Source organism: Semicossyphus pulcher, unplaced genomic scaffold (assembly GCF_022749685.1).
Source record: "Semicossyphus pulcher isolate SPU_LCO1_2020_fin unplaced genomic scaffold, fSemPul1.0.p SCAF_18, whole genome shotgun sequence".
Taxonomy (NCBI): Eukaryota; Metazoa; Chordata; class Actinopteri; order Labriformes; family Labridae; genus Semicossyphus; species Semicossyphus pulcher.
In genome coordinates, this window is record NW_027211691.1 from 20,341,805 (window position 1) to 20,360,013 (window position 18,209).

Genomic DNA, 18,209 nt, shown 5'->3' on the forward strand with positions numbered 1-18,209 from the left:
GAAACAGGACAATTACAACATATTTCTGTGCACGAGTACCTCTTTTTACAATACAAATGCTTTGTAAGGAAGTTAACTTTATTTCCAGAATAAAACAATACAAGTCTGTAGCTTTAAAAAGACAAGATCGAAACACTCCCCTTTAAGTTGTGTTCCTGGTAAGATATCCATATTCTCGCTATTCTTTAATTTCAAAGTTACTTCTTTGTGATTTAAGTAATGTGTACATTTTCTTCACAATAATTTTCATGTAGATTAGCTGTTTTAAGATTTACAGGTCATACTAGCAAATGCTTGAATTCAACTTATGAGGAAAAAGGAAACAAGAGGTATTCATAAAAATAAAGAAAAAAACATTAATTTGATAAAGAAAGGGGGACAACGAAACCTAAATAAACGTATATACTTAATCTATACCCAAGTATGTCATCACAGGTGTGACTTTTACAGACTGACACTCAGCCAATCAGAGTTGAGGACACATAATCTCTGAAATATTCGAGGATAGAGGCCTCACGCTGAAAGCAGAGAATGGTTTAACCACACGTGTCGGAACGTTTCCATGAATAGCAGCCGTACAGGTCATCGGATACCTACAAGTGAAGGCACTGGACTAAAAGCAGTTGTCTGCTGCTGACAGGTGACTTAATATTCTAGATACATGTGGAAATTCTTTTCTAAATGCATGCAGACTTTGGATCTATGAGGAGAGCACAGTATTTTTGGTCTTTACTGACTTAGGCTACGTGTATTGGTTTTAAATGAAATCTGCTATTTACAAAATGTCAAGTTTTCTTTAGGAGAGCTGCAATGATTAATTGATTGTCTTACAGATTAATCAACTAAGTTGATATTTGTTTAGAGTAATTTAAGGTAAAAGTCACATTTTCAGCCTCCTAAAAGTAAACATTGTTTGATTTCTTTACTCTTAAAATAAAATGATGCAAATGTCAATGCATTTTTTTATTTTTTTAACCAAATTACTCATCATTTAATCAAAGACATAACTGACAAAAAGCATCCTATATATTGGGATTTTGTATTCCACTTTCACACCAATTGCCACTTCATTATTGCACAAAAAAATGGCTTAAAACATTAAACATTACCAAGTGTACCAAAAGTTATAACACAAATGTACAATTTTCATGTTAACACAACATCAAGCCCCACCCTTCATGTTTTTCATGCATCCAGGAGAGCTACTTCTTACTTCAATGTGTAGTGTGTTTATCTGTTTTACTCTTACAAGAATGCATCATGCGCTCGTGCAGCGTTTGATTGGCTCACATGGTACCAATCAAACCTGCTCTTGGCCGTCTGAGCGAGGTCAAACGCCAAACCTCAAAGCTTTACAACCGGCAATCTCTGCAACGCTGGAATGCAAAGTAAGAACACTTTTTTCTGACCTACTAATGCTTTACCAAAACATTTATTCTACTCAAAAACAACATTTTAAAGGCTTATCACATGTACAGCTTCAGAGCATGTCTGATACTTGGCCGTTGCTGGTCACCCAGTGTGAAAACACGCCCACAGGAGGAGTGAATGTGTAAGGGGTGACAGCAGGACTTGTGTTTATTTCAGGAAGGAGCTCAGATTTGGATACAGACACGGCGTAGCAGGCTGATCCCGAAACGCTGAAGCCGTCCTCTGGCACAGAAGCACTATGGGAGAACGTGGTGTCGGTCACAGCGGCGCTCGAGGGAGGCAAGTGGTCATTTTCAGCCTCTGTGGTGGCCGAGCGGCGAGGAGAAATTGGGGCAGAGGTGATCTCCTCTAGCTTGCTGTATAAAGCCCTCAAGGTGACAGGGATGGACATACACCTGAGAGACAGTGTGACAAATGATCAGGAAGAGTAGGCATGGTTTTTCTTTTTTTCTTATATCCAATCAGAAATGATCTGCATCAAATGGTAAAGACAGAAGGGTTGATAAAAAGCCATACCTCGTCAACACAGAGGAAAGATATTCATCTGTAGAGGGTTCTGCTATTCCAACTCCAAACAAAGTGCACGTAATGTGATGAGAATCAGCTACGTTAACCAGCACTGTTGAGAAAAACAAAAAGTCATAATTCTGCATGATAATTGTACACCATCTTCAAATGATACAAATCAGAATCAGATATACAAGACCCTTTGTCTGGAAATGTGGGTAAGAAAAGACGCATGTAAATCCAACATGTAAATGTCGGATCCTGATCAGATCTGACTGGTGTAGTTTGTCTCGCAGTGTTTTTGGAACTTATGAAGGTGTAAAAAATAATCGTCACAACGTGCTGGCATCCGCACCTACATGATCATTCTGCTGAAGAACCAAGATCAGATCTCAATGAGAAACGCCAGAATGCATAACAAACTTAGGTGTAAATGCAAAGGAAAGATTAGATCATTTGTAATCAGGATACAGATTACATTTTAAAACAAGGTGTAAATTGGGTGTAAAGGCCATTCTGCTAAGTCACAGCGGCGGGTCGCAGGCTGTCCCATTTCGGAGGCTCCTTTAGATGCGGCCGACAAATGCATCCTCTCTATCCCAGGATGCGGTGGATGCATCCTTCACGGTGCAACATATCCAGAGATTCACTGCACGCCAATTCAAACGAGATGGCGGACTCTTAAGCAGCCGGGGAATGCACTTTAAATGTAAAAGTTTTTGGTTTCAACTCAATCGAGAATCAACGATACAAATGTTAAAAATAACGAAACGGGCCTTGAAACAAATTCTCTTTAAAATAAAAGGTTAAGTTACATGACGTTAATTATGATAGCTAGTTAGCCTGTTAGCTACCTGTTGCTAGGCGACAGGGGTTTGCGTTTGGTGAAGCAAGGGCAAGGGCGGGAACAGCTGGTGATGCTAACAGGAAATCCCCCGTAGACCAGACTGTCTCATTTCAGTTCGGCCTTAGTGGCTAAGCAGGCTACGAAGTGAGACAGATTATTTCTTTCAGATGTTCCTTAGAACTTGTATAATAAAGAAACTTCAACCTCAGAAAATAAAAACTGTCGCAAATGCTCACAAACAGCGAGGGAGTCGGTGTCAGGTCGCTGGAAGGTCACAGAAAAGCTGCTCTCAGATTCAGGAAGGACTTCGAAGTGCAGGTCACATGCTGAGCCTGATGGCAGAATCCATCAATAAATTAATCACATAACTTCCTGTTTTACATCCACAACAATTCTGTTTCTTTTGTTTGATTTTGTGATGTTTACAATCATCCCACCGGTTTTGTCACATTGAGAACTGAAACAGCTCCTCAGCAGGGTGTTAATGGCACACTGATGTCTGAGCAGCTCCAGCAGCACGGGGACGTGGGCGGGGTGGGTGAAGGGAACACTGTCCACTAAAGCCGCTCTCTGGGCTGGTTCCTCCCACGCAGCTCCAGGGAGGACATAACTGTGCGTCACTTCACCAGGAAGTGCCTAGGAAAAGAGCAGATTCATTTTACGTCATCAGAAAATGCTAAAAATTAACTGAACTACCTTTTAGGACGTGTTGATCTGAATAGAAAACATGCATACCACTGTAAAAATAGCATCCTGCTCTTCTAATGTCCCCTGGTGGCCGATTGCACGTCTCATGAGAAGCTTGGGTAATGGTGCCCACTGCAGGTCAACATCTGGTATGGCCACATCTGAGGAATATCACACAGGGAGAAAAAGTGGAAGCTTTACTTCATGGTTGAAAAGAAAGGAAAAAACAATTTCAAACGATATTTATGGTACAAAACTTGCCCGACCTGTAATTTGGCTTAGCTGCTTCACAAACAACGCCATCATTGGCATCTCTGGCTGCAGTTTGAGCAGAAAGCAGGCCGGCAGCTCCTCATACGACGCCTCGCTCAGCGGCAGGAACACAGGAAAACTGCCACAGGACATCATTTAAAAACACCACAGGCATTCACATTCTCCGTGGGGTGTAAAATGAACAGCGTCCTACTGAGTGACAGATTAAACAGTAACATGTTACCCCCGGGGGTCCAGCTGTGCAGGCTGCAGAATCACAGACGCCGTCAGAAGCTTGCGAGTCACATCACTGACTCCTACAGTGACCTGGGCTGCATGCACAGCTCTCTCTGTGTCTGATATTTAGAAACAAAGGAAAGAAAGCATTTTAACACTTTACATGCATATAGAAGCAGATCCATCAGGAAGTATTTTATTGTTAACAGCTTACGTGAATCTGACGTATTCATTGCATCCTTCGGGTTAATATAGAATTGGATAATCAGAGGGCAATCTAGAACCAAAGATTAAATATTTATAGCAGAATAATAATTTATGCTGAACTTTTGTATCTTTTGTGATTTACCTTCTTTTCCAGCTATCAGACACCCAATCCTGCCGTTGTTAATTGTGTCTACCGTAGTGTCAGAGTCCTTTGTCACCCTGAGATCAGAAAAACTGTTTAGTTCAGTTTTATTTAAAGCTGCAACAAACGTTGATTTTCATTATTGATTTATCTGATGACTGTTCTCTGGATCAGTTAATACAATATCTAAATTGGCAATAACAACTTCGCAGAATTAGCAGCCGAAGAAGAAGCAGCACAGAAGAAGACGACGAAAAAGAAGAAGCACCAGAAGCAGAAGAAGAAGACGCGGCAGCAGAAAAAGAAGACGAAGAAGAAGAGGCACCAGTAGAAGCAGAAGAAGACGCGGCAGAAGAAGAAGAAGTAGCAGCAGCAGAAGAAGAAGAGGCACCAGAAGCAGAGGAAGAAGCAGAAAAAGAAGCACCAGTAGAAGCAGAAGAAGAAGCAGCAGAAGAAGAAAAATAAACAAACAGGACCCTATCAACATGTATTAATGGAGAGATGTCAGAGTGAAGCGGCTGCACATGGACATGCGCCCCAAGCAGTTGTGGATTCGACAGTGCCCAGGAAAGGAACTGGCACCTCTCCAGCTACCAGCCCCTACTCTATGCTTGGTCTTTACCAGAATGTGCCACCCTCCAGTTCCCAAGCCAAGTCCCTACAGACTGAGCATGACTCAAAATCTTTAATATTTCATTTAAAACATATTTTGGAAACGGGAGTTAGCACAGATTTGGAATTTATACCTAGAAAAAATAAAAAAAATAAAAAACCTTTGCAGCTCTTAACTGTAGAACAAGTCTCACAGGCGTTCTTGTTTTTAGGTCACTCACCTCGGGAAATCTGATATTTGCTGCAAGTCTTTCCCCAGACATTGTAGAGTGGCAAACAATTTCAATTTCACCTCACTGAAACAAAACAAAGACATGAATAGAAGCCCAAAACTGTTGAAAGATTAATTGTATTTTAAGAAGCATGTACTTGTCTCCTGGCATGTTGTACTGCGTGTAGAGGGCGGCCAACTTCATGGAGAACTCTGCAAAATTTTGCAACCTGTTCCGAAGAAAACAGCATCTATAATTTTTACAGCACTGCGATCAGCATTTTATAAAAGGATGGAACCAAATGCCAACCTTTAATGTTACTGTTGCACTAATGCTCACCTCAGCAGCTGCAGAAGGGACTCACTGGGCTGCAAGACAAACTCATTTTATTATCATGCTGAATAAAAGAGGAGTAATGTCTGAAGGGCATGTTGGGCAACTTACAACAGGGGATCCTCCATGTGGGGCAACTTTTACCTCCTCCACCCCGCCACATGGCAGCAACACCACCTCCAGGTAGAACAGATCAGCTGTCAGGTAGCAGGTGGCCTGAGTAATGTGGAAACCCATTCTACAGATGAAAAAGGAAAGTAAAATATATAAGTCGCAAAAGTAAACCGCAAATCTTCCCGGGAGCTCTTGTGCTCCCTTGTCTTGAAGGTTCCTGGGGATCGTTGCTGCAGACCACCTGCTGCTGTGGACCTGCTCGACTGCACAACTACTAACATCAGCCTTCCCCATAGTATCATTATTGTTGCTGCTATCATTATTGTTGCTGCTAATGCTAATATCCTGTTGACTTCAACTGTTACAATTACGATTACCTCAGCCTTTATCATTACTCTGCTTCTCTCGCTAATTTATTTATTTAGCCAATCTTCACCCTAGTCTACCACTATTATTGGCATTGTACCCATAAGTATGTGTCTGTTGTTGTTCATGTAACAAGGACATATGTTGTTGTGGTAACAAGAACATATGTTGTTGTTGCTCTCTTTGCCTGTCTCTATCCTGCATCTCCTTCTATCCCATTTTCGGCCCATCCAGTCGAGGCAGATGGCTGTTCAACATGAGTCTGGTTCTGCTCGAGGTTTCTGCCTGTTAAAAGGAAGTTTTTCTGCCAATGTGCCGAATTGCTAAGTGCTACTCATGGTGGATTCATGTTGGGCCTCTCTTTAAATAACTTAACAAAGAGTCGGTCTAGACCTGCTCTTTCTGTAAAGTGTCTCGAGATAACCCTGGTTATGATTTGGCGCTATACAAATAAAATTTGATTGATTGATTGATTTGAAATGGAAGTCAACTTTTTACCGTTGTTGTTTGGCAATCGTTTCCAGACGACACTTCATGGTGTTCATAGAGGACACTGAAACATAAAGAGACAGACTCTCGCATGAAAAGTAAAATGCATGCACTACAAATCAGATAAGGAATAATTGGAATACTGTTTGTTTACCATTTAACACTTCCTGGAGCCTTTCCAGGGATCTGACGAGCGGCTCACAGGGTTTAGATTCATCTCTGGGTTTGTCCTATTGGGGGACAAAGGGCAGAAAAAAGGCAACAATGGAGCGGTTGTGTGACAGTGTCACCCTTGTTTAAACAGTCTTTGGTCATCCCGGCCCATCCCGCAAAACACAAACTGCATGACACCCTGCAGAGAGAGGTGTTGTCATTTGGATGCTTTACACATTTGGATGTCTTTATAAAGTCCTACAAAAATCCTCTTCTGCATCAGTGCTGGCAGGAAACTGTACGACTCGCCCCAGCTGCTTTATCCCTTTGGACCACACATAATTTCAGACCACCAAGTAATCTTTACTAGACTCCAGAGACTGACCACTGCCAAGCTCCACTTTGTTTTAATCCAAAGTATTATCTGCCCCACTGCTCCACCCATGACAAATCTAAAGAAAGCGAACACACCCTCTCATAGCCTCTGCATACAAGTTAGTATAGCAGTGTTGAATAAACACTGAGGCATTGCATGTTTGGATGTGCAAGTGTAGCATCTTCAAAGGAATGGGAAATAAAAAAAGGTCCATGAGGGTAAATAATGCATGATGGAAGCTGAAAGATAGTGATAATCTTGTCAAACAAGATAGTGCCAAAGCCACAAGGCAACCTAAAAACAACTTAAAAGGCTTCCCACACACTATGCCATGTGGTTGAAGTGCATCCAAGTGACAGTCAATGCAGGGCCTGCTCATCCAGCAACAAAGACCCATGTGTTCCCGGATGATGATCTCATTATCAGTGCATCACCACACCAGTTCCTGATTCGTAGCACATCATCATATTAGAGAAGCCGTCCAGTAACAAGTCTAATAACTTTTATACAAGCAAGCTTAACATAGAACTACTTTCAAATAGCCCTACCAATGGAAATTGTGTGTGATCCTAATGATTTGCACAGTGGTATGAAAAGTAACATGCAAAGCAGATAATCATTGATAGCATTCATGGGATTTGTCCTACCATGCATCTTCGGACAAGCTGAAAAGTCTCATTCCAAGTCTTCTCTGCAAATTTCAAGTGCAGGTTGGAGATAATGGACTTTGCTTTCATACCTAAAACACAAAAAAGGAATAAAATCGCATCAGTATCCACGCAACTGAGATTGTTCTGACACTGTTTCAATTTTAAACTGTGTTTTTTAAAGTTACAAATCAAGCAGTTACTTGTGTGTCTGCCTTTAAGCAATCAGTCGTTTATTTTAAGACATATTTAATCCAGAATTACCTGGCTCTTGAACGTGTATTACAGTCTTTCTGACTTGTCAAAGGGTCTTCTCCTGTGCAAGCATGCTAACATTTATGCGGATTAGCTAATTAATCAATTATCATGCATGTTAAATTCACTCCAATCAATCTGTATTGTATGTTAAACCACGAAGCAAACAACCACAGTAACGCAGAAGTTATGTTATTTTTCATAACTGTAATTGAAACTTCTTATTAGTGAGAAATTAGTGTAAAAAAAAAAAAGGAAAACAGAGGGTTGTCTGGTTCTCCCAAGCGGGCGGGCGTTGTCAGACAGAGCCAAGCCCACAAGACGTGCAGTCAGTCTGCTGCTAACAGCTACCAGTCTGTGGAGTTAGCCAGGGAGCTAGCCATGAGCTAACAAGCAGCTAGCTGAGTCCTTTTATTTTGCCACCATAATTCAACCTTCGTCAAACGTCGTGCCAGGGTGAACACAGTTTAATTAAGCGGTAGGTAATGTTATTTACATAAATGCAGTAGTTGTTAAAGGTCACGGTTGCTCTCTTTTTTACGTCGCATCATTTTAGTTGTGATTAGCTGCTTGTTATCGCTTGCTAGCCTTTTTGCCTGTTTGTGACTGTCCACCCCAGCTCTGCTAGCAAGGAAGCTGCTGAGTTTGAAAGGATCGACCGAGCATCTGTTGCAATGTAACCGATGTTTAAAATGTGTCTTTTACGCGCTGCTTTCATGTCGAACTTCGTCCGACGTTAATTAACGGTCAGGTGACGTCAACATGCCTGGTGGGTTAGTAAGCTTGTTAGCTTCGTCGCCCACTGTTATCAACCTGCTAGCTAGTTTACCTGCAGGTGACACATAGCCAGCTAACTTGCTAATAAGTTAACATGACTATTAGAGTGTTGTGCGTTATTACTTGTGATTTAAGTCGTCTTTAGTTGTAATAGTAAGCTGTAAATGTCACTGTAGCCCATAATTAGTATTCTTGACGTGCAAGTGTTGTTAACGTTAGTAAGCAGCAAGTTTCTTGATCCACCGTTACACCTGTTCAGCGGGTATGATGACACACCTAATTACAGTTCCACCTCATTCTGAGGTCATCGTTTAAACCCTAAATACGTGTTATTGTCATTGTATATCTATGTCCTTTACTTGAGACTATTCCTGACTCTTGAAAGCAACTTTGTTGAACATTAAAAACGTTTCTCAAGGGCTTAGTCAGACCCATCTGCAGTCAGACTATTTAATATCAGCATCACTATCTGATAATACTTTTCTGTAACTTATCCATCAGTCACTACATGGCAGGTATTTGTTATTCATCATTTATAACTACACAAATTATATTCACACATATTTATATCTTACTATCATCTACTATTTTAGCATATCTACTGTAATAAATTATTATATCAAACTTTGCTACATATATTTCAGCATTTTTATTACGTCATCCATAACGTGCAATTATGTCTGTGCAATTACTCCTCATGTACAATTATTATTTATTCTGCAATATTTCACATTACACATTAGCAATGGACACAAATTTAACTATTCATAATAAGTGAAAGTTGTACATGGCGTATATATTTATTATTAATATATTATTATATTAATACATACAATTATTATTATTGTATTTTATTATATTAAATTTTATTTTTAAATCTAGGCTTCGCTTGTTTTACCCTGTCCCTTACTTTGAGCTGTTGTAACAAGTGAATTTCCCCCAATGGGGCGATCAATAAAGTCTATCTTATCTTATCTTAAACTTTCATACCTAAACTTAAAATGTTATATGGAAAACATAATGTCTCCTAAAGTTAATAAACCTCAACAGAATCATGTCCTTACCATGGGTGTCTAAATGGTTAAGTAAAGACATTCCCTTCAGTAATAAATTGACTTTTAGTGCAGAGACGCCTTTTTTTATTCATTTGTATAAAGACCTATTGGCTGCATTCCCATCTTTTTCCCTGATCCCCAGAGGTCTGCCTGCCATAGGAAACAGCATTAACACACACTTGAGGACTTCATGGTATTTCCATAGTCTCTTTTGAAAGTCTGGTGTGGGAAAATGACCTCTAAATGGCTTTAGCACATGTCAGATTTTATCCATTCCTGTCAAAGTTTGTAAAATACTGCCAAATGCTTCAAAAACAGGATATATTTCTTTGCTGAATGACTTCTGCAGGTTTGTCTCGTGACAGTGGAATTTGACTACTATTTGTTTGACATGGTTTACACAAGTTAGGTTGGCTTTTGCATATGTCATTAAGCTTGTTTGTTTTCCTCAAAGGATGCCAGAGGCGGTATTTTCCCATTGGTTGTAAATGTAGGCCATTTGTGGTGTTCTTCTGACACATACAGCCGTGTGAAAGCTGGCTGTAAAAAAGAATTGCATGTTCAAGGTAGCCACTGATTTAGCCCTATGATGATCTGCAAAATTGTGTGTGAACACACTTTTCCAGCAGACTGCTGTCTTAAGTTTTAATCTTCAGGCAGATCTCTAAAAATATATTTAAAATATAGAAGTACAGTATAATGTTTTTAAGATAACCTTCATATTTTCTGCGTAGCATATTAGGGGTGTAAGTTTATCGATACACTGAGTAGCATTATGTTTTGTCATACTGTATTGATTCTCCAAACGTTTGTATCAATTTTTTAGTGTTGTGTTTAAACTCCCAACCACTAGATGGCAGTGTTTCAGTATATCTTCTGCTATTTGACACTTCCACCCCAAATAAGGACGTAAACAGAGACCGGATGACGTAAGCACATATTGCTAGCATAAACACCAAGCCTATAAAACAGGCAGAGTCATGAAGGCAGCAATATATTGCCTTGCTAACAATATCGCAATTTATCTAAGTGTATTGAATCACAACCCCCATATAGTGTTACTGGTTATATTGCCAGATTCTTGCCTATAGACAGCTATGTATTTTACAGGGAAACACTTTTACATTTTCTAGTGATTACATGTATTTATATGACTTTTTTGTAGTCGATCTTACATTTAATCTATCTGCAGACTTGTAGCTGCATGGAGGAGTGGTAATAAAAATACTGATTATACAGCAGTTTGCAGTGCATCAGTTTATTGCCAATGATTCATTTCCGCTTTATATATTGCTGCAATCTTAACCAGGTACAAAAATAATCTTCTGTGCACTGCATTTGTAGTCTGAAGGCAGTTTCTCCTGGTTTTATTATATTGCCATGAGACACAATGATGGCTTTGCAATCTAACTGCACAAATGGAATCTGGAGACTTGGAAATGATGATGAAATAGGATTTCTCATCTCTTTTCTTTTTTTTATTCTCCCCAGGACTTTACGGTCTTCATTTCACAATCCTTCCCTCCACCTGCAGCTCCACCTCGACTTTCTCCCCTTCTACACTAGTGTCTCCAACTACACCGAGCCATGGCAGCTGCTAAGCCAAAAGGGCAGAACTCTCTAGCCCTTCACAAAGTGATCATGGTGGGCAGTGGCGGAGTGGGGAAATCCGCCCTCACGCTCCAGTTCATGTATGATGAGGTGAGAAACTACAACACAGAAGTCAAGTAAAACCAATAAGTTGTTGAGAGTAAGAACGCTCCTCTTTTAGGGGGTGATGAATGACCTGCTTGAGCCAAGTTGTAAACATAAACAGTCTTCTGTTTTTCTGTGTAGTTTGTGGAAGACTACGAGCCCACCAAAGCAGACAGTTACAGGAAGAAAGTGGTGCTGGATGGAGAGGAGGTACAGATCGACATCCTCGACACAGCTGGACAAGAAGACTATGCAGCCATCCGAGATAACTACTTCCGCAGTGGCGAGGGTTTTCTCTGTGTATTTTCCATCACAGAACAGGAATCATTTGCAGCAACAGTAGACTTCAGGTCTGGGAGCGTTTCAATGAGACTCATTAGGAGTTAATGACAGCAACCATTAGGTTATTTTCCTACATAGATGTATGCTGTGTAGACCATTTGAAACATCCTCAAAGGCAACTGTGTTTTCTATTATTTTACATCATTACGCTTAAAGCTACCTAAGCAAGCAGTAGTAGTGTGTTTGTTTGCATAATTCATGGCTGATGGACATTTCCTGTTTTGCAGAGAGCAGATTCTGCGAGTGAAGGAGGACGAGAACGTGCCCTTTCTCTTGGTCGGCAACAAGTCAGACTTGGACGACCGACGGCAGGTCAGCGCGGACGATGCGAAGGCACGTGCCGAGCAGTGGGGCGTGTGCTATGTGGAGACATCTGCCAAAACCCGTGCCAATGTTGACAAGGTATGTTTGACTAGCTGAAGGTTGACATGCCTTGGCTAGATAAGGATACAGTCACACTGCAAGCCTTCGTGACCAATTTGGACTTTTTTCAATTTGGCTTTTCCCATTTTTTTTAAAATGTCAGATTCCTGCTTGAACAAATGAGCAATTTCAAATTCATCACAAAAACATGGAGGCGCGTTCCATTTATAAGTTCATGTGTAGTGGAAGCCAGCAAAATCGTGTGCAGATGACAGCGGGGATGAGGAGAACGATACCTATTTTTGAAGATGGCTTTTTGTGGAGCTGCCTCTTCTGTACGGAGGTGTGCGTTTGTGTGTATGCTGAGTCGGAGCCAGGAGTGGTGGGATCGTGACCTGAATGGTTTTACAGGAGCAGATATCATCCAAAATTTCCAAATGTCATAGAGCCTCTTTCAATCACATCTGTCAGCACCTCTCAAGAACACTCTCGGGTCGTATTGACTAAGAGACATGACATTAAGCCAATTTAGGACCTCGTATGAAAGTGGCCAAAATCAGAATTGAAAAAAATCCGTGCTGTTCACCCTGCTATCAAAGAAAAGAGTTCTGAGACAGATATGAAAAAAAAAAAATCTCATTCTGACCCATTTTGGAATGGGACAGATTTTAGGGTGGAAAAACTTAATTGACAACAAATATTGATTTGGAAATGATTTTATAAATCTAAAAATGATTATATTTCTGTTTTCCGTTTAAAAATAGTGTGTTACACAGTGAGAGCTGCGTCCATAGCAACGGTTAACTCTGTAGCCTTCTTAAAATAAGCTAACTGAGCTGTTATTACTCACATTAAATGGAAACATGTCCACTGATGGTGAAGTATCAGTGCAGCACCTGACTGAGGTTTTCTGTCTCGTCACTGTCAGAGTCTATTGACGTCGTCTCTTCCATTCACCGTCTTTAAGCACCGCCGTAACACCTACTGGGTTCTGTTTAATGTTTACTTCATGCGCCGTCTTCAGTTTTGTAGATCTCTCTACTGTAGCCTACACTTTTTGCCAGATTTCTTTTGGTGGATTGATATGATTACAGTTAGTTGTGTGGTTAGAGCCACATCCCTAGCAACGGTCTGTTCTTCATAGCAACGGTCTGTTATCGAGAAATGGCAGACCTTGGAATGCAGTAATTAGCCAATCAGAATCAAGTATTTAACACTGCTGTGTAATAAGGGATAATAATACATTGTCATCCCACATAGTGTCAACCACAGTTAGCTTAGCTTTAACGCTCTGCTATATGTGAGTATCTTAAATAATGGAGTTGGAGCATGCTCTGTTGGACGAACTACATGATGACATCATTTTTAAGTCACTCCAAGCATCTGCATTATATGTTCTGTAAAACAAGGTTTCATATCGTCACATATCAGACAACACATGAACCAATACATATTTCTGTGACATGCCAACATCAGCTGACCGATATATCCGTCGACATGTGATCTGAACGTCACTCAAGTTCATGTTGACATGGAGCAAAGTAACATCAACCCAACTTTTTGGTGTTTTTTTTAACAGGTTTTCTTTGACCTGATGAGAGAGATCCGGGCGAGGAAAATGGAGGACAGCAAAGAGAAGAACGGGAAGAAGAAAAGCAAAAGTTTGGCCAAGAGGATTCGAGAGAGATGCTGTATTTTATAGTGGTAAAAGAGAGCAGGGCAGCTGCTTGTGTACATATACATTTCTCAGACTTTTGCATTTATTTTGTGCCGATAACCTGACCATGACTCTGTCTCTGGCTAACAGGGCATCTGACCGTGTGTCGGGAGTAGTAAGGTGGCACTCCATACACCATTTATAGCTCTAACTTTTTATGTGCTGACACTCCAAATAATTTATGTACTCTCTCTCTTTCTCTTACTCTGACCACATTACAGAGTGTAATACATGGATGGTGTTTATTTAGGCCGAAGCTTGACGATGCTAAGCCCTGAAATGTTAAAAAAAAAACCTTTCATTGTAAAGTTTGATGTGTATAATATATTCAGACAACTGTGCATTTCAAAGGAAAAGAGAACATGAACGTATCAGAGCCAAGGTTTAAATGGGGAACTGGATTGTGGGTAGGAAATGAACGCTAACAGACTCAGTGTCAACCCAGAATTCATCAAGTGCCACTGAGGAAATGTACACTACACTGGTGAGTCTATGAAGCATTTTAATTGAAAGATCTAAATTTGATGCCATTCCTATTTGTTGTTTTTGATCTCAAGTTTACAACAGCGAATGATTATTAACATTTATTTCTATCTGTGGCATTTTTCTTTCACTTCTCTAAGATAAGCGCACCAACGTCTTTCCGTTCCCCTACGATTCACTTTCATCGAGTCTTCTCAAATGCACAAGCATTGATCATTACCCTTAAATTAGTGAGGGATTTTACAACACTTCATCTTTCTTCAGTTCTAACATTTCATAAGTTTTACCTCACTTGGCTAATGGCTTTCATTGCCTTTTAGTTTTTGCGATTAAGGAATCCCTGGTGCTCTGATAAAAGGTGATTCCTCAACACTACATCTTTTACATGGTGTCGTTAATCCTACAGTTAAAACATGGAAAGCTTCCAGTCATGTAAAGATTTAATTTGCCAATTTTACTTTTTTCTGGCTCTGATTTTTAAACCTTTTATCCACCCTTTTTTGTTTACTAAAATTTGATTCGTGATTGATGAATTCAAAGAGACACAAAACAAACGAATGCAGACTTGATTGAAGTGAGGTGATACCTTTCCAAAAAAGTTGCTCTCCATCACCAAAGAAAAATGCTAGCTAGCACAAACAAGTGCCCACTTATTACTGGAAGTGAATGACAACTTGCTAAAGTGAGCATCAAAAAAAAGCACTGCAGTGTTGGTGTACAAACTATCTTTGTAAAACTGATGGCGGCAAAGGTTGAAGTTAAAACATTTCTTTCAGAAAGGCCTGAGAGATAAACGCAAAGTTTACGAGGGATTTACTGTTTCATGTACAGCGCATCACTGTTGCCTCTCTGTCCATTGTGAATGTGAATAATCCCCCACCCTCCCCCAATTCCCATCCTGTTTGCCTGTAATCTTAGGCTGCCAATGATGTGCAGAGTTTGGAGATGGTTGACTACTGCTTTGTATACTTTTTTTCATTTCCTGTAAGGCTTCCTGGTGTTATAAAATTGTAACATCACACTTACGTACATGATAAGTTAATTTCACGTCGCTCATGTTTTAAAAGTTTTACAGACAAGTAAAGATTGAAGCAGTGTTAAAAAATTGGCAAAATGAGAACACTAAAGACCAAAACACACTGTGACATCAGCCCCTCCCTCTGACTTTTTCTTAATGACCGAGCCACTCTTTACTTTTTAGCTTCAAGATCTCTAACTTATTTAAAATAACTTAATTTATTATTTTGAAATTGTGACTCCCTTCAAGAGGCTGTTGCCAAGTTCCACTCTGACCCAGTTTAAGTCACTTAAAGGATTTCCTCAACCAACAGGATGCCCAACACTGGATTCTATGCAAAAGTTATTGTTGTAATTGCAAAGAGGAAGAGATATGAAACACTTCAGAACAGTGTCAAATCCACTTTGAATAAGACTGAGTGGAGTAGAAGCATTTAAACCCAACATCATTCAAAACTTGGGATCTGTTTTACAGTTCAAAATATGAAACACTGATCTGAATCATTGATTCCCTGAGTTAAAACATGAACACTAAATAATGGCTTTGATTACAGGCCATAATATTCACAAAGACTGTGTAAAAGAAGTGGACAGACATATTGTAATGTCACCCATTCGCTTTTAAAGCTTCGAGTTTGGCACCTTGGCCGTCACCATCTTGCTTTTTAACAGGAAGTGACCATATTTGGACGACAGGATCGACGTACATTGTTACCGCTCTATCCCGGTAGACAGGTTTCCAATAGCAGTGACTCAATCAGGCAGCCACACCTGAAAGCATACCCTCTTTTAATGTAACCATTATTAACTATATAATAAACAAGCTATGTTGCTATGTTGAAGAAGACTTGAAACTAGCAACTAAGACATAAACTTATCTATAAAAGGTTAAATAAGGTAATAAATCAACTGAAAAGTAGAGTCAATTTCCCATCTGGTTCTATTGAATTAGACTTATTTTAACAAGTGGAGTCTCCCCCTGCTTGCCATTAGAGATAATGCAAAAAGAAGGCTTTACTGTTGAAACCAGAGGCTTCTTCCACTTCTTTTATACAGTTTGTGGTTTGTCACATAGTTCATTGTCTTTATCTTAAACAGACAATAATGCAAAAGAATGTCCGAGGCATTTCTTGTCGACTGAAAAGCACACAGTAGAGAGCGTATTGACGAGACAAACTCTTACCCGAATTTATAGGACGCCATGGCAACTGAATGCTTTGAACGTAGTTTAAGTTGATATTTTTTAAGGGCTAACCTCCAGTACACCACACCATGTTCGAAACACCCCTGGAAGTTAAAGTGACAGGTGCAGAAACTGACACATAGAGTAAGAATAACAGTCTGTCTTTTGCTCGTGTCCATAACATTTACTGCTATATGTACTCATTGTTGAGGACTGCAGAAGCTACTATACTGACAGTGACCACCGTAGTGCTTGCTTTCTCTAACATCAGCTTAACACAGTCTAATTCTTGTTTTGATGCTTTTTCTGGAGCAAACAATACTCATAATTCTTCTTTTCTTCGTCTTCATGTATAGTTTACTAGACCTGATGGCCCATATATTTTCAGCGGGATTTAAGAGGTGACACTAAAACAGATATTTGTGTGAAAGCTATGAGCGAACTGTCCTACTGGGTATTCAAATAACTTGTTTTGCCTTTTTATATAAATACCCTCGGATTAAAAAGTAGATATATAAATGTCTTTTGATTGGATGGTTGTATGTATGCCATCAATTCAATGTTAAATCCTTCATGTTTACTTATGTTGAACATAACCACTAATGTAGCCTATCTGTTTGTGAATGCAAGAGGCGAAGCTTACATTTCAATTCATTTTTTGTGAGTTACTTGGAAATGGCAAATAAAGTGGATATTACTAATAACATTTTCTAAATGTTTTCGGTTATTCTTTGTGGGAATATGTATGTGTTGAATTGTAGTTTTGTACTGAGCAAGCAGTGTCTCATGGGAAGCCATTTTTACATTTACACCAACCCCACTGCTATCTGTAATTACATTTTGGATATCCGTAATAGAATTCCTAGTCAGAGTGGTAATTAACTATACTCACAGTATCACTCTTAGTGGCACAACTTTCATATTAGTAAAATTACATGTATCTTTTCTAAAGAATTTAAAGTAGCTTTTTTTTTACACTGAATAGCTAAACCGGATACATATACCAGATAACTGTAATTAAATTCCTTCTGGTCAAAAGGAACATTTCAGATATACACGTCGTCACTCTTCCAATAACAAAGGGCATCACATGTTCACGGCTTCCAATTTTGGATATCTGTAATTAAATTTTTTTGACAGTCTGGATAGAATTCTCACTAGAAGAAACTCCCATTTCAGATATCTACAATCCAGTTTTTACTTGTCATAATTTAACTATCAGGTATCCAAAATTTAAAAAAAAAACATTCCAGATATCCATAATGGAATTTTGAAAATCCAAAATACACATGTACAAACGTCCATATTTTTCATCAAGACTTACAAAAATCAATCTCAGACATCTTGTTAGTTAGAATTATGACTTGAAACAATGCAGTTGTATATGTATTGTGGATTTCTATCGGCGGTTAAATGGGAACAGTATTTCATTATGGATATCTGATATTTAATTTATACTTTGTAACAATTTGATTGTAGATCTCTGGAATGGAAGGATAATAATGTAGGTAACAGAAATGGTCTTTTCTTACTGGGAGGAATTGAATTACAGATATCTGCTAAATATATCCAGCCCAGCATGTAAGTGTTGAAACTGCTTGCCTCAGACTGTGAGACGTGCTCATATGTCCCTGAGCTTGCTGAATTCTTGTTATCTTTAACACCGTAGAAACATGAAACTGCGTCATTGTGACATCAGCTGTTCCAATA

The 18,209-nt window shown here is 39.4% G+C and overlaps 2 protein-coding genes across 2 annotated transcripts; one reads left to right on the forward strand and one right to left on the reverse strand.

Annotated features, from left to right (window-relative positions):
* Positions 1 to 1,480: 1,480 nt before the first annotated feature.
* med1l (mediator complex subunit 1-like) lies at positions 1,481 to 7,932 on the reverse strand. The gene is made up of 17 exons (XM_069667927.1): positions 7,877 to 7,932; positions 7,613 to 7,704; positions 6,591 to 6,666; positions 6,446 to 6,500; positions 5,579 to 5,705; positions 5,474 to 5,502; positions 5,292 to 5,363; positions 5,144 to 5,218; positions 4,311 to 4,387; positions 4,176 to 4,238; positions 3,969 to 4,080; positions 3,739 to 3,863; positions 3,521 to 3,633; positions 3,235 to 3,421; positions 3,022 to 3,117; positions 1,948 to 2,050; positions 1,481 to 1,826 (listed from the first exon to the last, which is right to left on the reverse strand). Exons 2-17 carry the CDS (start codon positions 7,700 to 7,702, stop codon positions 1,481 to 1,483), a joined length of 1,746 nt encoding a protein of 581 aa, XP_069524028.1. The 5' UTR covers positions 7,703 to 7,704; positions 7,877 to 7,932.
* A 269-nt stretch (positions 7,933 to 8,201) lies between these two features.
* On the forward strand, positions 8,202 to 17,197 carry ralaa (v-ral simian leukemia viral oncogene homolog Aa (ras related)). Its single transcript, XM_069667087.1, has 5 exons — positions 8,202 to 8,345; positions 11,191 to 11,400; positions 11,536 to 11,744; positions 11,964 to 12,138; positions 13,679 to 17,197. The coding sequence occupies exons 2-5, from the start codon at positions 11,287 to 11,289 to the stop codon at positions 13,799 to 13,801; spliced, it is 621 nt and encodes a 206-aa protein (XP_069523188.1). The 5' UTR covers positions 8,202 to 8,345; positions 11,191 to 11,286; the 3' UTR covers positions 13,802 to 17,197.
* The last annotated feature ends 1,012 nt before the right edge of the window (positions 17,198 to 18,209 follow it).

What these genes read in the sequence shown, in the direction of transcription:
- med1l (XM_069667927.1), bottom strand. Translation starts at nt 7,702, where the DNA reads ATGAAAGCAAAGTCCATTATCTCCAACCTGCACTTGAAATTTGCAGAG. An exon ending in AATGAATACGTCAGATTCAC is followed by an intron (nt 4,081 to 4,175) that starts GTAAGCTGTTAA and finishes TCTAAATATCAG; the next exon opens with ACACAGAGAGAGCTGTGCAT. An exon ending in GCACAGCTGGACCCCCGGGG is followed by an intron (nt 3,864 to 3,968) that starts GTAACATGTTAC and finishes GTCCTGTGGCAG; the next exon opens with TTTTCCTGTGTTCCTGCCGC.
- ralaa (XM_069667087.1), top strand. Translation starts at nt 11,287, where the DNA reads ATGGCAGCTGCTAAGCCAAAAGGGCAGAACTCTCTAGCCCTTCACAAA. An exon ending in TCCAGTTCATGTATGATGAG is followed by an intron (nt 11,401 to 11,535) that starts GTGAGAAACTAC and finishes TTTTCTGTGTAG; the next exon opens with TTTGTGGAAGACTACGAGCC. An exon ending in CCCGTGCCAATGTTGACAAG is followed by an intron (nt 12,139 to 13,678) that starts GTATGTTTGACT and finishes TTTTTTTAACAG; the next exon opens with GTTTTCTTTGACCTGATGAG.